General features: G+C 44.8%; 1 protein-coding gene across 6 annotated transcripts in view; it reads left to right on the plus strand.

Moving 5' to 3' along the window:
- Positions 1 to 22,540, plus strand: part of FLI1 (Fli-1 proto-oncogene, ETS transcription factor) — a 127,202-nt gene that overhangs the window by 101,574 nt on the left and 3,088 nt on the right. For 4 of the 6 annotated variants that reach the window (XM_028834150.2, XM_077964648.1, XM_028834152.2 and 1 more), the window contains 3 exons: positions 18,640 to 18,705; positions 20,442 to 20,501; positions 22,400 to 22,447. In XM_028834150.2, the coding sequence (XP_028689983.2) occupies positions 18,640 to 18,705; positions 20,442 to 20,501; positions 22,400 to 22,447 (174 nt within the window). The remainder of the gene's footprint in view (positions 1 to 18,639; positions 18,706 to 20,441; positions 20,502 to 22,399; positions 22,448 to 22,540) is intronic. The other 2 variants (XM_028834151.2, XM_077964649.1) reach the window with 1 other exon arrangement.

Here is a 22,540-nt window from a genome sequence, read left to right on the forward strand (position 1 = left end):
GCTACTCCAGATTTCCCTGGAGATACACTGGGCAGTTGTCTGGCCCCAGACTGTCCTAGAAAAGGAATAGCAGGCCCTACTGGTATATTGACAAAGGTGTAGGTAAGTGAAGAGACTGTACGTTCCTGATTAGATTTTTTGTCATTGTCATTGATGACTGATTTTACTGATGTATGATATTACTGATTTTGACAACTGTACATTAGTACATCTCAGAAATTTCTTTCTGACATGTCCTCATTCAGTCCTCTAAAAAGTAGATAGGGTGTTGGTAACGTGATTTTACGGGAAGGACACTGGGGTTGCAGAAGTTAAGTGACCTTTTCAAGCATATAAGAGTCCTGGAGTCAGGGCTACTGACTTTCCACACCTTGTTCTCTCCAGTCCTCCAGGCTGCAGATGTGCGTGTGTCTGCCCTGGTCCCAGGTCAGAGCTTCACTTTGTTTTTCTGGGCAAAGCCTGCCGGAGGCCTTCCCAGCTCACTCAGCTGGCCCAGCAGCATGCAAGAATCAGCACATCTCCTCCTCAGAGCTTCTTTGCATGCCTAAGCCCTCATTTCCTTAGTTCCTCATGCTGAATCTGTTTAAATACCTCTGACTTTCCAAAAGACAGAGGATATTGAGTTCCTTGTTTATTAACTCCTGGAACTCATCAACCGGCCAAGGGCCTGTGGAGCATTGAGCTTCTAGCCCCAGCCTGGGAGCCTTTCAGGGCTGCCATTGAACGCAGAAACAGAAAACCGCAGCCCCGCTGCAGGCGGAATGGCCATCTCCAGCCGTTGCCTTGGCTAATGGATAAAAAGTCTGTCGGCTTGCATGCTGAGTATGGAAAAGAGAGGGGAGAAACTACCTTTCTGTGTGCCTTAGAGTGAAATGCCTGGTTGGTGCTGAAGCCCATGTTAATGAGAGCCTGGCTTCTTTCCAGGAGAGTCCTAGGTGGCAGGAGCCATGCACATGGTAACAACAGCTTTTTGGCAGCCCGGTAGGGTTTGCCAAGCACGTTCCTATCCATTATCCCGTTTGTGCCCTCTGGTGCCATCACCATGAGATGACAAGGCTGGTAGTATTTTTATCCCCCTTCTGTAGATAATGAAAACAAGGCACAGAGAGATTTCAGGGGTCCTTAGAAGGCACCCAGGTCATGAAGCAGTACAAGACTCAAATTCGGGCCTTTGCTGTGTTCTATGCTTCCTCTAGGCTGCTTCTGGAATCATTATCTCAGCATACTTGATTCAAGCATCTGACAACATCGTAAGGATTCTTTAATACTCTCAGTTTACCTAAGGCAGACATTGGTCTCCTATTTCAGCATTATAGCATACTGATTAAAACTCAGGCTCTGGACTCAGATTGTGACCTGGACAATGCGCTCACATTTTTCTGCCTGTTTCCTCATGTATAAATGAGGATAATTGTAGTGCCTCTTCAGGGATGATCTAAAACTCCTAAATCAGCACGTCTGACACACCAATAAGTGCTCAATAAAAGTTATAATAAGGATTGTAAATTGTTATTCTAATTTATTACAGTGAAAATTACAATAGTAGTTAACATTATTATTGCAAGTTAATTACAATATTTTTGAGGGTTTACCAGATGTTAACACTGTACCAAGGGTTGTGAAGGATACTATACATAGATAGCCAAGCTGCTTTAAAACTTATTAGGGGGCCGGGCACGGTGGGTCACGCCCATAATCCCTGTACTTTGGGAGGCCGAGGTGGGCAGATCACCTGAGGTCAGAAGTTCGAGACCAGCTTGGCCAACATGGTGAAACCCCATCTCTACTAAAAATAACAAATTCGTCAGATATGGTGGTGGGCGCCTGTAGTCCCAGCTACCAGGGAGGCTGAGGCAGGAGAATTTCTTGAACCCAGGAGGCGGAGGTTACAGTGAGCCAAGATCACGCTGCTGCACTCCAGCCTGGGTGACAGAGTGAGACTCTGTCTCAAAAAACAAAGCAAAAACACAACTTTTTAGGGAGACACACCTATGAAATATGAAGGAAATGTAAAACTGCACGTAATCAAAACACAACAATGCATGCTACACACAAGAAGTTCTCTGAGTGTAATGAAGAGATAGAAAATCATTAATGCTCAAACTGGACATCTTTTCCAAATCCCTTACAGAACAGAAGAGATCTGAGGCCAGAGAAGGTGTGGACCCAGCCACGGTCACACAGGGAGTGAAGACAAATATATACATTTATTCCTATGTAGGCAGATATTGTAGATACCTGGTACCTTAGTCAGGAATAGACCTAAATTATGTGATTGATGCTCTCCTCTATTCATTCATTTCTTTCTTGTGGAGAATCTTCTGTGCATAGAACACCAGGCTGAGCCCTGCAACTATGGTGAACACAGCACACCACCTTCCCTCAAGCACTTTCTAGTCAAACAGAGAGACACACAGCTAAGGAAGGAAGGAACTACTGTGCTTTGGAGTGAGAGCAATTCACATATATTACCACGTCTTTCCATTTTCCCCTGCATTTAGCTCCTGTATGGCTGTCCTTTATGATTTTAGAAGTCATAATGAAAGATGGAGACCTCTAGCAAGATTCAGCCTGGCTGGGCTGGAAATAGATATTGAAGCAAAGGGAAGGAGGAAGGCACCAAGGAAACCAGTGTGTTTGCTGGGGTGGGTGCAAGTTTTCAAGTTGGGTGTTGGAGACGGGAGCCCAGGTGAGCCCTTGCAGGAATAACTGAGGCCTGGGTGTTTGATGTGGGTTTCAGGAAGAGAGCCTGGGATAGAACCTATGCACCACGGCTTCCTGAAACCTGGAGAACCGGGTGCAGTTAGACGTTTCATTGTGAGACAGGAAGCTCAGCGAAGGAGCTGACAGTCAGGGACTTGTGTCAAAGTAACTGGGCCAGGGAGAGCAGAGTAGGTGGGCATTGAGCTGAAATAAGATTGACCATGAATTCATGATTGTTAAAGCAGGGTGATGGGGCCTCAGGGTTCATTAGACTCTGCTGTCTACTTTTATATATCTTTGAAATTTTCTGTAACTCAAAAAATGCCTCAAGACATCTCTGCCTTATTTCTCCGGGTGAACGGGTTCCCGAGTACGGCATGTTTGTTCCTTGCAATATGCACTGCCTGTAGCAAGCTGATGCGCTCCTGCGTGCAGTCCTTGGGAGGGCGGGCGTTGGGCAGCCTTGTGTGTGTGTGTGTGTGTGTGTGTGTGTGTGTGTGTGTGTGTGTGTGTATGGGAGGGCGCAAGCTGGTGCTCAGTGTGGAGGTGGGCTGTGTGTGTGTTGCCTTGTAGAGCCCTGCATATGGGGGCTTGGTCTGGAACATGTGTACCCGAAGGAAAAGGCCTGTAATACTGTGAAGTAATCTGTTATTTTTAGGGAGTAAATAACATCTCTCATGCAGCAGGTTCTGTGGCCCCACAGGCTCCATCTACATCAGAGCACACACACTTCCAGTTGGAGGGTACTGCGGCCTCACAGGAGAGCCTGTGAAGAACATTGTCATTATATGTTCTTCCTTATGATGAAATGTGTCTAAGCCATTCTTAGCAAAATCAGGGATGATTGCTGGATGTGTGTGTGTGTGTGTGTGAGTGTGTGTGTATGTATATATGCTGTTTCTGTGGTCCAAAGGCAAGATTTATGATTATGGGATAGACAGTAGCTTACTCTCTCCATTTTATTTTTTAAAAACTGTTTTCCTTTGAAATTCCTGAGTTAATGTTCTGTCTGCTTTCTATCTGACCCTCTTCGGAGAGTTGCATTTTTTTTTTTTTCCACGAGAGAGATTAAGAGAGAGAGAGACAGAGAGAGAGAGAAAGAACAAGGGTGACAGAGAGAAACAGAGATCGGGGGAGGAGGGAGAGTGAGAGAACTGGAAACAAAGACTCGTTGTCTCTAAGCTGGAGCAGGCAGGAAACCCCAATCCCTTGGGAATTTAGCCAGCCCGCCCTGTCCTGGAGTCAGACTCCAGCTCTCTGAATTCAATTTGACAGCTTGTCTGGGACACTTTCTAAGTAACCATTATCCTTCCTTTCTCTAAGTAAAAGGACTGTTATTTCTTCTCGTGGGTGTGCTGTGCGAACTGCTATTGCACACGTGTGGCTTACACAGCAACTGGGACACACTTTCCTCAAATTATTGGAAACAGTTAGCCCGTTTCCTAAGACAAGTGTAAATTTGTTCCAGGATAATGAGGCAAAAGACTGAGTATCAGTCCACTGCCTTATTAAAAGTAGGCCTATTCCATCAGAGGAATTTTGTGTATGTAGGTTTTACTTCTTTGAGGATTCTTTTGAAATAGATACAAACAACCTTATCTTCCAATGATCATTCTCCCCAGTTTCTCTGTTGATTGATGGATTATTTTAATGAAACACATCACCATACATCCCACTGTGGAGGGAACTCAGATGTCCTCAAAGCTACCAGAGGTTATGCAGGCCACGGGCACAATTAGGGGTGACCACCTAGAGTTCAAAGGAGCCTGTGTTGTGCCTGGGAACGGGGCCATCCTGGGGTTTCTTTTAATTACTCAGACCCAGTTGAGTCACCACCATACCCTGAGGGACTGTGAAGTGATCACCCACCCTTCAAAGTGTTCCTATTGGAAGACCATCCAGATTCAGCTCTGTGGGACCGCTAGAGACAAGTTCCAGAACTGTCTGGATCCCCCTGGAGCACGGAGGTGTGACAGTTTCGTTCCGGTAATACAGCTTTGCCCATTTAGGTTCTGACCTAAAGACCTGTCCTTCAAATATGACTTAGTTCCTGTCTACTCTATCTTCAAACGCACTTCGGAAGCATGTTTCCCCATTCTCCCTTTGCCGGGTATGCCTTTCATTCGTCTCAGTCCCCACCCGCAATCCATATTCCAGGGAACGACATTCACCCTTTAGGGCCCTGGTCAGATCAGACAGCATCGCCTCATTACGGTCTTGTCCGCTCTTCCCCAGGATGCTTTGCTTATACCCACTGTTTTACCAATGCGGCATTCAATAGATTCTAGCCTAGCAGTCTTCTGTCTTGTGAGATGGGAAGCATCTTGAAGGTGGGGACTATTGGATGGATGGATGACAATAATAGGCAAAGTACCTTAAACTATTCCCCAGCAGTTTGGCATAGAACTAACCCTTTGAGATGTTTCTACAAGGTGGATGTTTTGGCTCTATCCACTGCAGCTGCTGGCGTGGCACTGCCTTTCCTCTCTACCCTCTCCTAAATTTCCATTGCTTGGGACCCCAGGGTGGTTCCTTGGAAGCTGTGATCAGTCCCATCCCTAAGTAAGAAGGCAAGACTGATAAAGAGCAGATTTCAGTCACAAGATGATGGCACCAGAGCCCCCTCTTGGCCCAACCACCACAGGATCCTGCTCTCAACTGGACTCCACAGGCCCTTCAGGTCTATGCCCATCAGGAGGAGGCTGAGGACACACCAAGCCAAGGAAAGGTGACATTGCAGGGAGAATGTACTTTCTGCTCGATTCCACCTTCCTGTCTTAACTTTTCTTATGCCCCAGGCAGCCACAATAAGAGCTAACATTTGTTAAGCACCTACTATGTGCCAAGAAATTTCCTATTCACTTCACATTTATCCTTCATAAAACCTTATTAAGTTGGCATTATGATTATTCCCATTTTACCTGAATCACAGGTATGATGTTAAGCCTGAATCACAAAGCTAGTATGAAACAGAAGAGAGTCTGTTCCTGCAGTCCCCTCCCCACCTAGGCAATGGCAAGGGCTCCAAAATGGCCCTTTCCTACTCCATCTACCACCCCCATCATGCATTTCTCCCAGGTAGCTGATGTTGTCTAGTTGTTAAGATATATTCATCTGTTGACTCCTGCTACCATCTAAAAAATCAGGAGCCTGACCCAATGTGATCAATCTTATTTGCATTTCAAGAAGCAATCTAGCAAGTTAGAATTTTAGAAATTCCACTTTAAAGAGGTTGTTTGCCGGGTGTGGTGGGGCAGTGGCAATGGAGCTGCAAAGTATTTTTAAAAAACGTGCTTTGTCCATGCTCATCAGTCAAATTCTTTCTTTCTATCTGTCTCTGGAGAGAGAAGGGGAGAGGAAGCTTCTTCCATGCCACATGGAGACAAATGGGTTCCAGGCATCTTCTAGTGAAAGGCCAACGTATAGGAAGCATCATTTGTGGTGGTTTCACAGATTTTTTCCCATTGTTATGCTTTATAATTTATATAATTGTACACATATCCTTTTGTGTTTCATACTACATTTAAGAGGATAAAGGACAAAAAGAGATTTAGAAAAGAAAGTATTATATTGAGTAACACTCTATCGATAAGAATTTCAATAAACTGAATTTAAGAAACCATCCAGGCACAGTGGCTCATGCCTGTAATCCCAGCACTTTGGAAACCACGGTGAGAGGATCGCTTGAGCCCAGGAGTTCAAGATCAGCCCTGGCAACACAACTAGACCCCATATCTACAAAAAAATAAACAAAAGTAGCCAGGCGTAGTGGTGTGTTCCTATAGTCCCAGCTACTCCAGAGGCTAAGGTGGGAGTATTGCTCAAGCCCAGGAGATCGAGGCTGCCATGAGCCAAGATTGCACCACTGCACTCCAACCTGGGCAACAGAACAAGACCCTGTCTCAGAGACAAAACAAAATAAGAGTGGGGGTGGATCAATTCAATAAATTTAATAAATTTATTATTTGAGGGAAATTTATTTGAGGGAAATAAAGTTTCCCTCAAGTAATTTCATGGCTCTACCAGTTTCATGGGTAATCTTCTGCCTCAGAGCTTCACAAACCCATGATTCCCAAGGAGAAGGAAGAGATGTCAAAATCAGCTTAAAGCATCTTAAAGACACGTCCAGGATGCTCCAGCTGCCCCACGCCCCTCATAAATTCACCTGTGCCCTCGGTAGATGAAGGAATGAGGAGAACGTTGGAGCTGAGCACTTATGTTCTTAGAATAATCTCCTTCCATTGCTCTGGAATGTCCAGCCCCTGCACTGCCCCAGTATTGAGAGCCAGGGCTTCATCCCAGTGCTTAACTGCAGAAGAAAGGCGCCTTCCTGCCACTACAGAGTTCACTTCTTCTCACCCCTGTGCCAGAAGGTGCCAGGCCAGGCACTGCAACTGGCCACTCAGAAGTTCCCACTTTGCCCTTTCTGCCCTCCCCAGGCTGTCTTTGGTCTTTCTTATCAGAGCTGCCCTTGGATGCACTCTGAATAAATCAAGACCCTCACAGGCGCCCATGGGCTCTGCAACATTAATGATGGTGACGATGAATGCATGAGCCCAGCAACATTTTAGGAAAGGACGGTGACGTTAGGTAAACCTCCAAGTGGAGCAGGGAACTGGTGCCAGGCTGTGGGAATGGTGCTGGGGGACTCCAGAGCACCCTCCCCATTGGTTCCCATTGGACTCAGCCCAACAACGACTCCTCCTGCACTGCCAGGGAGGGGCCTTCATGACCCTGAGTGCTTGGCAGGGTAGAGCTCCACTACAGTTCTCAGTGGCAGTTCACACCCACTGGGTGGGCCATTTGGGTGTTGCATGTCTTCTGATTTATCTGCAGACTCTCGGATGTTACTATTTTCAGCCTCCCATCTCTACCAAGTTTCACCACGACACTGCACACTCATCCCACTCCAGATGACAGAGCAAAGACTCCAAGTGCAGTTGGCCTTGCTTGATGCAGCTTCATTGCCATTGCTTGGTTCGTAATAGAAATTAAAAGTGATCCCCGTTGGCTGTTTAGAGGAGAGGGGTCCCAAAATACTTTGGGAAAAAAAGGGGCAGGCCCACAATGCCCTACCAGGGGCCACCTCAGTACAGAGTATTCCAAATGTGTTGGTTCTGCCTAATATACTGGTTTAGAAATTCCACCACAGGGAGGTTATTTGAGGGGATTGGTAGCTGGAAGATATTTAAAAGAAACTTGTTTAACCAAATTCTCATCAACCAAATTCTTTTATCTATCTGGAGAGAGAGAGAGAGAGACAGAGAAGCTTCTTTTATGCCAGACAGAGATCTATGAGCTTAGGCTATCTTCTAGTGAAAGGCCAACGTATAGGAAACATCATTTGTTATTTTAATATAAAAACCTTTCTAATCTCTTTTTATCGATTTAATAACTCTCTCTCTTCAGAAGCCCTTATCTAAGTTAATAAAGAGGTTGTTTCTCATGAAATATCGTTGTTGGAGGAAAGAAGCCTTTGAGGAGGAAATATGGAGGCTAGAAACACTATCCAGGATGTCAGTGGGTTTTTTCTTTCTGGTCTCAGGGATCCGTAAGATCAAGATGTTTAACATGGGTCAGGTGTGGTGGCTCACACCTGTAATCCCAACACTTTGGGAGGTCAAGGCGGAAAGATCACTTAAACTCAGGAGTTCAAGATCAGCCTAGGCAACATGGTGAGAGTCAATCTGTACATCAAATAAAAAAATTAGCCAGGCATGGTGGCACGGGCCTGTGGTCCCAACTATTTGGGAGGCTCAGGCACAAGAACTGCTTGAGCCTAGGAGGTCAAAGCTGCAATGAGCCAAGATTGCGCCACTTCACTCCAGCCTGACCGATAGGGTGAGGCCCTGTCTCAAAATAAAAATGTTAAAAAGAGGCTTAACATGCCTCTTTGATAAAGTTTAAATTCTTGTATTTGAAATATTCTAAAGAAAAGATGGTAAAAATTGAGTGGAACAATTACCTTATGTGTCAAAATCCAACACACTCTTTGAAACTTGATTCAATTCCTATCTGCCTCGAGATACATTTTTATTCCTCCTTAAGACTATAGTCTCTTCTCAGAGCCTCACCTCATTTACAGGCTATTTATGGACCTAATTACAGATTACCTTGTGGTCTTTAATTGTGAGTTTTCTCCTGGCTCTTTTCTTCCAGCCCTGTAGATATTCAGTAAATACCATTGAATATTTACTCAATCCTGCTCCAATAAAGGAAGAACCAGAAGACATTAGCTTTGGTTGACACAAGAAAAATTAACTTCTTATGTCTCATGAACTAAACTCTGAAAAACAGTATCAGCTAGAATTCTGTGGGATGCTTTAGAGTATAGAAAGCATTTTCATATGCACGGTCTCATTTATTCTCAAAAGATCCCTGTGAGGATCCAGTGTGCTATTTGCTTTTCCAAACTCTTAAATTTAAGAATAATCACACCACTCTCTCCTGCCCCTGCCAAGTATCTACCTTTTATAGAGAGGTTCACTAAGAGGTTCAGAGAAGTTAAGTCATTTGCCTCAGACCACACAGCTCATAACTGACAGAGATGAGAGGCAAAGCAAGGAGTTCTGACCCCCCAGCCCAGAGTTCTTTCCTTTGCCATGAACCATTTCCCTGTTTGGAATGGATTCATGAGAAATTAGGGAATTTCTTCCCATGAAGAATCTCTAAGAGCCCTTAGTAACACCACAAACAATCCTATGCTTGATAAGTTTTAGGTATCACTCTTCCAAAGAGATGAAAATCATTCTTGGTATCATTTTGAAAAATCTTTGAGCTCAAGAAGTCTTTGGCCTTTTGGGCCTATCTGCAAAATAATTATCAGCCCTGCCCAATATACTAGAGGAGGTTAGAGAGAGGCAGTTTTTTGCTATGAGTCATAATTTCAATTTCTATTAAAATTCTTACATGGCCACATATGCTTTCTCTCAGGCTTTGGGCCTCTGGGCCTGTGCTAATTTGCATGTCTGGTTTAGATAATGTCTGAAGTCCTTCCAGTCTGAAAAGGAGCCTCTGATTCTGTGATATAATAAGTGAGACCACGTTCCACCTACCAAAACTTGATGGTTCTTTTTCTTTTAACGACTGTGCTCTGTCTGATGTGTGGATGCACAGCTCAGGGACTGAAGTGTTTCCTGCTCACCTGCCAGGCCACAAAAGAAGGATTGCTCCTGGCCGGGCGCGGTGGTTCACGCCTATAATCCCAGCACTTTGGGAGACCAAGGTGAGTGGATCACCTGAGGTCAGGAGTTCAAGACCAGCCTGTCCAACATGGTGAAACTCAGTCTCTACTAAAAATATAAAAATTAGCCAGGTGTGGTGGCAGGCGCCTGTAATACCAGCTACTCAGGAGGCTGAGGCAGAAGAATTGCTTGAACCCAGGAGATGGAAGTTGCAGTGAGCCGAGATTGCGCTGTCACACTCCAGCCAGTGAGCTGAAATCGCGCCATCACACTCCAGCCTGGGGCACAAGAGCAAGACTTCGTCTCAAAACAAAACAAACAAACAAACAAAAAAAGTAGTGCTCCTTCAGGATGAACTTACCTGTCCACTTCTGCTACACTGACCCCAGAAACTTGTCCTTTCCTGCAAAGCACTTCAGACATAGGCCAAAAGGCAAATCGTGGGAAGTGCTGGGATTTAAAGTTTCTTGATTTGAATGGCCGTTCTAATTCAATGTGAATCCAAGACCACAGACTTGACAATCACCTGATTCGAAATATGCGAAAAGTGCTTGAGTCTTTAAAAGATGGGGTTCATCTCACCTTTCACTATTCCTCTCCCAGACATCAAAAGAGATGCCGTCAAGTTTCTTAGCTAACTTTGCTATCCTACAACATAAACAACTCTCACTCATACAAAATCTAATGAAAAGGAATTGGCTTTCCAGAGGGACTTTGAGACCAATGTCGGGCAATCTGTCACTTTTCAAAATAAAATTATGGAAGTATGTAGAGCTCCGTTTTCATAATGTTAGATCAAGTCTTTGCTCAAATTGTATGTTTTCAGAGAAGCCCTCCCATCCCTGCACTGCCTACTTCCCTCCTCTGTTTTTCTCTTCGTCATAGCGTTCATCACCTTCTAATATACAATGTAATCTACTATTTGTCTTGAATGTCAGCTCCACAGGGGAAGGACGTTTGTCTAGCCATTGTTGTATTCTCAGCACATAAAAGTGTCTGGCAAGATAGTAGACATTCAGTAAAACTTTGTTGAATGAATAAATGTGTGGTGGGACATAAGGCATCGATTAAATCCAATAAGTTGGTGACGGTGAGGGGCAAGAATGAGTTTTTGAGAGAAACAAAGGTGATTAAGATACAACCCCTCTTCCTAAAGATGATCACCTAGCAAGGGACACAAGTGTACAAAGAATTACACTCAAAGGCTAAGCAGGACATGGGCAGTAGACACAAGACAACTCACCAGCGAGCCTTGACCTGCAGAACTTTGAAAGCAAAGGACATACAAGCTGAATGTTACACAGATGCAAGAGTGTATCCCCTATGGCCATGGAGAAGAAGGGCAACCTCGCTGTGAACATTGCAACCATGAGGGTCAGAGCAGGGCAGAGGGGATTGTGCATAAACTGCCTCTCGTTTATCCTCAAGCCTGATTACCTAAGTGAACTGTTATGTTTTCTTTTTCCTACCTAGAATCCTCTTAAACCAGAGGCAGATTTGACCTAAGAGGTATGCAATTTAGTTGCGTCTACATGGCCCAATATGGAAGGAAATTTTGGCAAACACCCAGTTAATCTAGTCAGTATGAATTGCTTTTCCACATGAGGCTGGCCCAAAAATCCCACTTTGAGGCCTTATCAAAATAAATAGGTCATTTAGACATCTGTGTCACTTAGACACAGAGTCTGTGGGAGAAATGAAATAGAAGAAGGGCCCAGCCTCAGCAGGGAGCCTCACGTGGCCATGGCAAGGCTGTGCCCAGCAAATGTGCCCCTTTACTCTCCACGCTTTTCATATTTAAAAGTCAGTCATTTCTTCCAAGCCTTTTCCTCCTAGGTCTTTTTTTCCCTTTGCCCATCTAATATCTTCAACAGTACCTCCATTATGCTCCACGCAGCAGGGTCGGCTCCCAGGCGGAGGGGCTGTTGGATTCCAGGACAAGATCCTTAAGCAAAGGAAACCTGATCCAGGATGTTTTTTCCCTGTGAGTTCCAAGTTTGGGGAAAGCGTTCCTTGGATATTTTCCTTCTTCCAAGGTCTCAGTGGATGCCAAGCTCCTCTGTTGCTCTTTGGGATGTAAGATGCCGCTGAAGTGAAGGTTGAATAGCCCCGCTAGAATGGTGGGATGCAGTGAGGACTTGGTCCTGAGCTTCAAGGCCAGGTGGGCAGAGACTCTGGCACCTGACAGTAGGGGAGGAAGGAGGATGCTGGGTAATGCCCACGCCTAACATCCAGGCAGACCACCCATAGCCATCAGCCCTGTCTGTCTTCTGGGGTGGGATTTCTCAAACCAGGGTCCAGGATAATAATCCACCTCTTATTTTAAAAGAAAGCCATGATTTATTTTATTTTATTATTTTATATATATATATATATATATATATATTTTTTTTTTTTTTTTTTTTTTTTTTTTTTTGCTTTGGAGACAGGGTCTCACTTTGTCACCCAGGCTGGAGTGCAATAGTGTAATCATAGCTCACTGCAGTCTTGAACTCCTGGCCTCAAGTGATCCTCCCACCTTGGTCTCCCAAAGTGCTGGGATTACAGCCATGAGCCACCACACCCAGCCTGAGAGCCAAACTTTATTTAAATTTGGGAATCACTGTTCCAGGAGCACAGAAATAAAACTGTCCTTCCTCCTTTATAGCCCTCAGGCTTCTCTTCCTTTTCAAGGCCTTCCTCAATGAGCTTGGGAACCTCATCTCACCAAGATAAGCATGGCAGAGGGGCAAGCAGGACTGAATAGACTACATGTATGTGGTGTGTATTTTTAAAATCACCATTTAGCACATGCTTATTTAATCCTCATAGCAGCTGTGGAAAGCACTTGTGATTAATGCTTTTCAGAGAAGCAGAACTGGAGGTTCAAAGCAGCAGAGCAACATGACCAAGGTCACTCCACAAGGCCAATGTCTGCCACTGGGATTTCAATCCCAGGTTAACTGATTGTAAGTCCCATTTCCTAACTGTCCAAATAATCCCCAGGCCCACCAGAGAGAAAGGATACTTTCACGATGACATCCTAGGCCCTGCGTCTACTTTGCCTCGGGGCAGGGCTGAGGGTGAGGACTGGAGGAGCAGAGACTGCAGCAGACAAGAAGCTGGTCCTGAACTGTGGGTTGGGAAGGTTCAGGCCCTGCAGCAGGTCTGGCAGGTGGAGCGCAGGACAAAGGAACGCTTAGAGGAGAGCAGCTTCTGCAGGGTTGGTGTCTGGGAGAGGCTGCTCCTCCCCAAAGACTGGACCTATTAGAAGTACAGGACCTCCAACGGAGACGGGGTTTTAGGGGGTCACCTAGTCCAGCCCTTGACCAGTACATGTCATAACCTGTCGGACAGCCCAACAACAAAGACCACTGCTCACCTGTAGGTTCTTCCCTGTCAGAGTCGGAGTGAATCTTCCTCCTCGTGGGCGTAGCTCTCTGAGGAAGCTGAGCGCTTTGGGTCTCAGGGCTACCATTGATTTGAGCATTTCTCCTGTGCATCTTCATTCTTTCAAGAAAGGAGGTCTGGTTCTGGCTACCAAAGGGCCCTGCTCTGCTGGGAGCACAAGCAGCCTTGCCCATTGCTTGGCTCGGCTGAAAGGTCTGCATTCCGAAGCCAGGATTTCCAAGGATAAACAGGGTTAGGTGCTGCCAGCCTTCTCAGCAGCAACCAGAAATTCAATGAGAAGTTTTGGGGAAAATTCATCTTTTTCCACCCAGTCATTGAGAGCAAGGTTTTACGACAGAGGGGATGAAGAGAGAGGCTTTTGTGGGCTGATATCGCTGTGTTGCTGGCCTCCAGTCAGGTCACAAGGTGGAGGGCTGCATGCCGGCGGGGACGTTTGGGCTCTCAGACAGCTGAGGCATCAGAGCTGAAGGAAATATCTTCCCAGAGATGTTTGGCCATATTTCTAGGACCAGGTTAAAGCTTCACACAGAAGCTGAGTTAACACTGGTATGTCTATGAGAGGGTCATGTCCAGAAACAGCTTTCTCCTTCCAACAGAGACTTTGTAGGAAAAAAATCTCCATGCTCATATTTCTCTACCCCAGGAGGCGCTTCTGGAATCTAAGAGGCCATTTAGTGTCAAATTCTGCCCCACCAAGCATCACATAATGGTGATACTGTTAAGGACATCATATATGTGAGGCTGAATTATCCACAATGGCTGGCAATGTCTTCATTCTCCAGAATGAGGCTCCGGCCTCTTTGCTTTGGCAAGAGTTGATCTCAGGACTGCCTGAAACCAGAAACTCCAGGCAAAGCTCTTTGGGTCACTCTTCTGAAAAGGAATCACAATAATAAGATCTGTTATCTTGGTACTCTGTAAAGCCAGGTGTCGGCCTTCACTACAGTGAAAAGTGAGTTTGTCAGAACCAGTGTGATTGTCTGCTGATTAAGCCATCTGCCACCACGGAAATGGACCGAGATTGTCAACTGGTGCACTGGTGCTGACAGCCACATTTTTACATACTGGGCCTTTGGCTGCCATCTCAACTTTGTCTTTCCAGAAGTCAGTTCTTGGGAGGCAGACTCCAGGCACCACATTCTAGAGGGCCTCCATGCATGCTCAGGCTTCTTCTCACAGCAGGCACACCCCGCCTAAGCCGCACTCCATGCACTGAGGGACAGTTGGGGCAGGAGCTCTCACGCAGCCAGGTGTTGGGCTCTGCAAGGAGGTTTGTGTGGGGATGTGAGCCACTGGGTCGGCTCCCTGGTCCAGACTTCTGCATTCAGGATATAGACATAGCTCTGTGTGTATGTTGGGGACTGGAGATGACCACACTACTACATTTTTCTTGAGTGACTTTTAGTAGGAAAAAAAAAAATGAACCCTCTCTTCAACACTGACATTGTTTAAAACACATAAAATGCACATCACTTCACCAAGCAGCATTCAGGCCTTGACTTCCCTGTGGGAACAAGCTTTTAGCCTATGCCTCATAAATAGGTGGATTGTGATCCACTCTACTCAGAGGGGACACGGGAGTGACGCAGTCTTTACCCCTCAACACCCCAGATGGAAATCTTATGCCAGAGGCTTAATTTCGTGAAGTCAGGGAAGGAGCACTGGGTTCTCTTCAACTAGTGATATCATGAACAATAAGAAGAATTGTGTATATGTAGCAAGTAGGAGAAAATATTGGCCAAGTTTATCTATTCATTCAACAAATACTTACAGTCTACTAACTCTGTGTGGGGCCCTGTTCTAAGTGCTTGGATATATCCGACCCAACAGAGATCCCTACTCTTACGGACCTGATGTTCAGGAGGCAGGGGGATAGGAACCATAAACGACAAACACTAATTAATTACTGATTAAATTATGTGATAAGTGGAAATAGAAGAGCAGAGGAAGGAGGATGAGGGAGTTGCGGGGAGGAGGGAATTAATGTGGATTTGGGAGGCTGCCCAACATGTTTCTGGGTCTGAATTTTTTTTGGTCTATGACACAAACCATATTCTTGATTGCTAACATCCACTGAGGCCCCCTCTGTGCTGGGCACTATGCTGGGTGTTTACTTGGGTATCTCATTTACTCTGCAAGACTGGCCTGGTTCTTCATACCCCTAGGGCAGAATGCAAGACTTTAGTTCTTGGCCTTCTGCATCTTCATGCTTTTTCTTTGGAGCAGAAATTGCTCTGAAAATGCTGGTTTTAACTTAAATCTTACATTGACCAGACGTCTCTTCGAGCCCCAGAGCCTACGGAGTGCTTTTGTTAAAACCCAGAGCCAATGGGCTCAGGCTGTCCTTTGTGCAGCCAGGTACCAGTGGGAGGATTTTCCATGCAATTACTTGGGAATGAAAAAGAAATGAGAGGGAGGCCTGTGGTCTTTGCTACTCTGACTCCACAGGCTGCTGGGATGGACGTTGGATGAAGACACCAGCTTAGGGCATGGCCTGTTGCTATTTATGACTCTATTACTTCACAGTGAGAGCACAGTTCAGGCTGACTGCTGGGTGGCCTCTGTGTTTCTGTCACTTCCTTTTTTTTTACCTATGTGAGGACTGTAGCATTGGTTGGGACTTCCAGAGTCCTGTTAGCCAGGCTTCTGCCATCAGATGGGCCTGTGGACACATTGCCCCATCAAACGCTGCCTCCTTCCTAAGGCCCTGGGGCATCACAGAAAGATGGGGCTGCCAAGCCACTGCTCTGATAAGGCACACCTTCAACCAGGCTCCATCACTCAGAGCTACGGGAAAATCCCATGGTCATATGCCCTCTGTTGGTGACAGGGAATTCTGTCATGCATTCAGATTTTTGCATGTCTGCTCTGTCCCTGGAACTAGAATAAGAGAATAGGGAGAAAAGCTGATAAGAAGTCAGTGATAACTATAGCCATGGCCATAATTTAGGCTCCAAAAAAAATAATTCTGAGTGGTTACCAGATAGCTTTCAGAGAGGGTTGAAGCCTTCAGTAGACTAATGATTGAGCAGAAAAAATGTTTAGAAAAACTTGAGACAGATTTTATCCATGCAGTAAGTCAGAAGTCAAGTCAGAAGTTCAGATGACATTTACGATTCCTGAAATTTAGTGATTTTTTTTTTCTTTTTGTTTGAATGTGTCACTTCTCTTCTACTTTCTGTTCTGCTCCCACTAGAATGATCTCCTTCCCCCAGGCCCTCGGATCCACCCCACATACCACCACAGGCTCATTCTTTGCCACACCCTGTTTTCTAGCATGGCTGCATGCACAAAACCTCCCTTAGTTCCCACTGCCTGCAGCGCCAAGGTCACAGAGTTTACTGAGCTACCATCAGCAAGACCTTGAACATGCCTCGGCCCTCTCTCCTCTCCCTCTACATTGCTCTCCTTCAGTGGTACAGCTCCTCCCATGGCTGTCTCTAGACCTCGCCTTGACATCTCGCCACCCACCTCTGCCTTGTTCCTGCGTGATCCACTCCCCTCTCTCGGCCCTCGTTCCACTCACCTCTCCCTCAACCTCCAGGAGCCCTTTGTGTTTCCTCCACGCCTTAGGCACATGACCCGTGTTTCCTCACAATCACAGTTACCCTCTCATACTCACATGCAAGGACAAGAAACATGTTTCCTATGACTTCACACCCACTCCCTGGCCATGCACACAATGCAGTGTAGAAGTTGGTCCCAAATCTATTACCGGAGGCCTAAGCAGCAGCCTCCTCCTGCTCAAAGAAAAATGTTCTGCCACTGCCAACATTGCACTTCCTCAGCAAGACATCTCAGAAAATGCCCATCAGAGCCTTCCACCTCATTCCAAGCTTGCAAACAAGCTGTTTTTTCATTTGTCTTGTTTGTTTTTAAGCAAGAAGCATCCCTTTAGAGGACGAATTAGGAAAGAAAAAAAAAATCAAACAAAAACAAAAACAGGAGTGGAGCTTTGCCTCTCTCTTTTGTCCCCTGCCTTGCCCTTCCTCCCCATCCCATCCCCCTCACTTTCTGTGTTGCTTTTCATGCCAGTTGCTAAAGACTGTAATTTTAAAACTGAACTGGCTTTTCCAGAGCCTTGAGGAATGTGCATCTGCACGTGGATTTTTCCACAAAAAAAAATGTCCCTGTTTTTTGGATCTTCTTAGCCAGAAACAATGAGGCCAGGCAATCAGAGTCCACCCATCTCCCAACTCTTATTCTAATTTGTTTGAGAGGCTCAGAAGGGGCTGAAGGGCATGGTTTGTGTTTTACCCTGTCAGACTCTTGTTTGATGAGGTTTGTGCTCCATTTGTTCGGATGGTTTTTATGGTTTCTTTGTTGTTCGTGGAATGACTTTGAAAGTCATAATTCTGTATCCTCAAGCTCCTCTGCTATTCCTGCTCAATGTCTCAATGGGACTCCACCATGAGAAAGGGAAGGAAGAAGTTTCCAGCTAGTTAGTTAATCGATTTCTGAGCACGTTTACGGAAGCATGTGGAATCTTTCAAGAAAGAGGTTACGATCACAAAAGTTCAGATTTGAGGAGTATTCTCCAAGACAATCAAGAAGCAAGCCCTTAGTCATGCCCAGGTGGGGAGCAGGTCTCCATCCACTCATTTCCTGATCCAGCCCCTCTCCCAGCCACATTTCTGGCCTCTTCCCTTTCTCTGTGGTCATCAGCCCAGTCCTCTCCACTGTCAATAGAAAAGCCCAAGAGCCCTCAGAGAGCCTGGAATGTGCTCCCACCCCTGTGATGTCATCCCACATCATCCATGTTCTGAAATCGGGGACTGGAGTTGGCCCCCAGGAATGTCACGGCCCTGGGCTTTGAGACACTCTTTTTATGGGCCTTTCACCCAGTCCAGACCTTGCCTGCTCTTCAGAGCTGCTTGAAGGATTTTGCCTCAGAACTACGGACATTTAAAAAATGTCTAACCTTGTGTCAGTTTATATTTGTAGAAAGCTTCATAAGGTGCTTTTCCATATGTTATTTCATTTGGTCATTTCCACAACCCCATAAGGTAGATAAAACATAAATTTTTATTTCCACATTAAAGAAAATTGAAGCCCAGAGGAGACTTTTTATTCATCCCAGGTTTCACAACAAATAGTGTCAGGGAGAGAAATTGAACCAATCCTCTGACTTCACATTGAGGGTTCTTCCCATTACTTTGGCTCCCAGATCTTCTCAAAGAGTGTTAAAGTTCTTTCCGCCACCCCAATCCCAGGGGGTGAGTACACTTCCAGAATTTAGGGATGCTTTAAAAGCCATTGCTGAATTGAATTTTATTTCTCCTGATCACTATAGATAAAGCTCACGCAACTTTTCTGAGAAGCAGGCGATGCTAATATACCCCTATTTGTTATTGTTCATTAGACCCTTCTTATGACTCAGTCAGAAGAGGAGCATGGGGCAATAACATGAATTCTGGCCTCAACAAAAGTAAGTAAATGTCTTATAATTCTTTGGAGGAAAGCATGTTTCTGAGGACGGGGTTGGAGAACAGGATCATAAGATACAGGAGAGCAGCAAACATTTGTTTCCCTGCTTTTTGAGTAGACATCAAAATTATTTGCCAATTTAGGGCCTTTCCATGATACCCAGTCCTTGAAAGATGGTATGAGATTTTCATTTAGATTTTTGAGTTTTGTTTTATTGCACTCCGTTTTAGAACATTGGAAGTTTGAAGGTTTTCTTGAGACAAGGTTCTATACCAATGAATGGTCACTGTCACTGGCTGTGGCTTCTGTTATTTAAATCAAGGTAATGACTCTCTATAACTTTGCTCCCCTAACTGTTGAGGCTAAGTCATACCAATTTCCCCATCCCCCTTGATACTGGGTAGACTTCAACATATCATCACTTGGTGGAGAAATTGATGTCTCAGACCCCCGCCATCTCCTCCACATCTTCCATCCCTGATGAGGAGATGCCGGGGGGGTCTGGGACATCAATTTCTCCACCAAGTGGTGAGATGATGGCATGTCGAAGTCTACCCAATATCGCCCATTAAGGGAATAAGGGGCAAGAATGACTCACGAACTCTTGTACCAGAAATCAATCTTGCCATGCCTAGAAAGCAAAATATGAAGCACATGAGCAGGTGGTAAAGGAAATTCTTTCAAGAAAGAGGTTGGGGTTACAAATTAATGCCAAAACAATAACCAAGACCCCTTCCAATTATGTGTATTAATTATTTACTTACTCTGCACATGACATTTGGCAATATAAGATTCACAAAGATGAATCAGACATGCACTGATCCCATAAGCGGGAGAAAGAAACCACGCACACACAGAACTCCTTTCATCTGGTTGGTATCAAGGAAGGCTTGTGGACCTGGTAGCACTTGAGTCAGCTCTGGAAGGAGAGGCAGGATTTGGACCTGTGGCAATGTGGGCTGGGGAAGACGTCAGCTTGGCATGTCTGACAGTCAGAGAGGACCTCAGGTTCCTGGAGTTTAGGATGTGTGATGCAGAAGAAGTCTGGAAAAGTAAGAAACAGAATCGTAAATGATGCTATGAAGATAGGCCTTAGTTCTTTAGGCAATGAGGAGTCACTAAGGTTTTGAACAGTGGCGTGCATGGTGGGTTGTGGGGAGAGAGAAGAGTAATGAGGACACCAGTCAGACTAAGCCACAAACCATGCAAGAAGCAACACAGATCTGCAACGCAGAAGTGATCATGGGAATGGAAAGGGTGTGTGAGAGATACCAAGGAGGAAACTCACAAGACGGGGACACCGCTAAGCAGCTGATCTTTGCTCAGATGTCACTTTCTCAGTCAGGACTTCTCTAACTTTCCGATTTGAAAATGAAATCCGCGGCCTCAGTACCATCAGTGATGCTCTACTGTTGGTTTACTTTTTAAAAATTTGAAAATGAAAAGGTGACATTTGAGCAAACACAAAATTTTAGGAATTTTAAAATGTGTTTGTTGTTGTCTCTCCCATTGGATTGCAAGTTTTACCAGGAATGGCTTGTTCATTCCTGAATCTCCAGCATGGAGAACAGGGCCAGCACATAGCAGATTCTAGGTAAATGTTTCTAAAACAAGAGGAATAAATGAGTCAGTGGAGAGTGGGTGAAGGAATGAGTGAGAAAGCATATCTGTCAAGACGTCTCACTCCCTTCGGGGAGCCGGGTCCTACTCACTGCATTTCTTTCCCTCTTGCCACAGGTCCTCCCCTTGGAGGGGCACAAACGATCAGTAAGAATACAGAGCAACGGCCCCAGCCAGGTACCTGCCCAGGATATGTAATTTCTCCTTTGCTTCCTGCACAGTTGATTCCACATGGTCAACTGATGGAGGCTTTAAACAATATACTACATATGTTCTCTCTTATTTCTCTCAAAGAGGGTCTATCTTTGACCCTAATAGGCCTGCGAATGAAGTAACAGGTACTGAAATCAAGTGGAGACTTGTTAAATATCAAAGGTGAAAGGAACTTGAAGATGAACTGTTCCAATGCTTTATTTTGTTAAATAAAGAAACTGAGGCCCGGCGAGGTGAAGTGACTCGCTAAAAACCATACAGCTGGTTAATGAAAGAAATAGAGCTATAATCCCAGACCCCCAAATTCCTGTCCAAGCCTTTTATACTTCACCAAACCTTACTTTCAGAAATATCCCCACCCTGTGATGGATCGGCTTAACAATTAAGGCAGAGGAACTTTTAAAGCTGTGGACTTGGAGACTCCGTATTGGAGAGGAACTTGGAGATTTCTGGGTCTATCATACCCTCACCTCTACCTTGCTTGTGCTTATAGTAAACCAGGGCATTGACTCTCTAGCTGGGCCCAGTTCCACTATCTGACCCAAAGTCCACCTCCTGGAATTTCCGCTCAAGCTTTGCCTTCTGGAGAAGCCTTCCTCCTGCTTTCTCCGAAACCCTTTGCGTATCTGAAGACAGCTGCTGTGCCCAAGCCCCAGCTCCTCTCTCTGTCTTCTTATGTGATGCAGCTGAGATAAAGTTCTGAACAAGTCATTTGCTTTGGGGTAGGCAAACATTATTCTGCATCTCCACAGAAGGCAGAGCAAGAGAAAAATCAACCGACATTTCACCTGGAAGGTTAAGAAAAAATTTGCTGACTGTGGATCACAAGTCAGAATTAGAGAGTTTTAAAGACTGTCCAATAACAACAAAATTATGCATTAGGCATCACCTGCCAAAAATACTTGAGTTATCATATCAATGGTGTGGATGAGAAAAGATGGTCTCAATGGGCTTAAGGACTCTTGAAGTTAATTTATGGTTCTAAGTAGAAACCCAAAAATCATATTGGTATTTTTAAAATTGTAATTATAGTTTAAAAATAGCAAAATTGCACAAAATACATGACAATTCTGCCAAGTCGAGACCCAGCTCTCTACCATGATTTCCTCAACTAACAAAAAAGGAGATAAACCTCTCACCTAAACCAATATTGCAAAGACTTTTTCATGGCTAAATGAACACATACGTTTTGAGTAAAGTGAGATTTTTAAGAATAGTCATTCTATAGCTAAAATACAAACTCTGGTTTGTGCTGACATTTCTAAGTTTCAAATCACAGAGTGTTATCCTAGAAGAAAACTGAGGAATCCAGTAGCCCAACCCACTCATTTGGCAGATGAGAAAACTGATTCCTAGAAATTGTCCAACAAGTTATTTGTTTATCACATAACTGCTGCTAAAACCCAGGCTGCTTGGTTTCTAGGCATGTGTTTTTCATGCTACATTTAAAAAACAGATTAATAAGGTTGTTAGTATTAGGTAGAGCTATTAAAGACCAGTAACCATGAGACCTTCTTTAAGCTCATGGAGTCAGCTGTCTATTGTATCATTGAATATTAGCCAGTTCCTTTCCAAATGTTTTCATTGTTTTGCCTTGGGTAATGACAACATAATCTGCACATTTTAGATGCCAAATAAGAAAAAGTAATCCTGTTCCTATTCTTTGTTGTTTCTGTCATTATTGAGATGAAGACCACAAATGTCATCAAGATCTTTGAGATCTGCAAATAAAAGCAGTAAAGTTTTCTGAAATCAGTCTTTCCCGTGATCTTGAAATAAAAGTATAAACCCTTATGGTTTTCTTATGGCGGTTGTCATATTTTTAATAACACTGAAATAAATTTCCTTTTTTATTTCCTTAGATCCATATCAGATCCTGGGCCCGACCAGCAGTCGCCTAGCCAACCCTGGTGAGTTTACCTTGGCCTGCAAGCCTTTTTTTTGGCCAGAATGTTTCGTAGCTTTGTGAAGTCACAGAGAATTCTGTCCAGACACCTGAGTGG

The sequence above is a fragment of the Macaca mulatta genome, chromosome 14 (assembly GCF_049350105.2).
Source record: "Macaca mulatta isolate MMU2019108-1 chromosome 14, T2T-MMU8v2.0, whole genome shotgun sequence".
NCBI lineage: Eukaryota > Metazoa > Chordata > Mammalia > Primates > Cercopithecidae > Macaca > Macaca mulatta.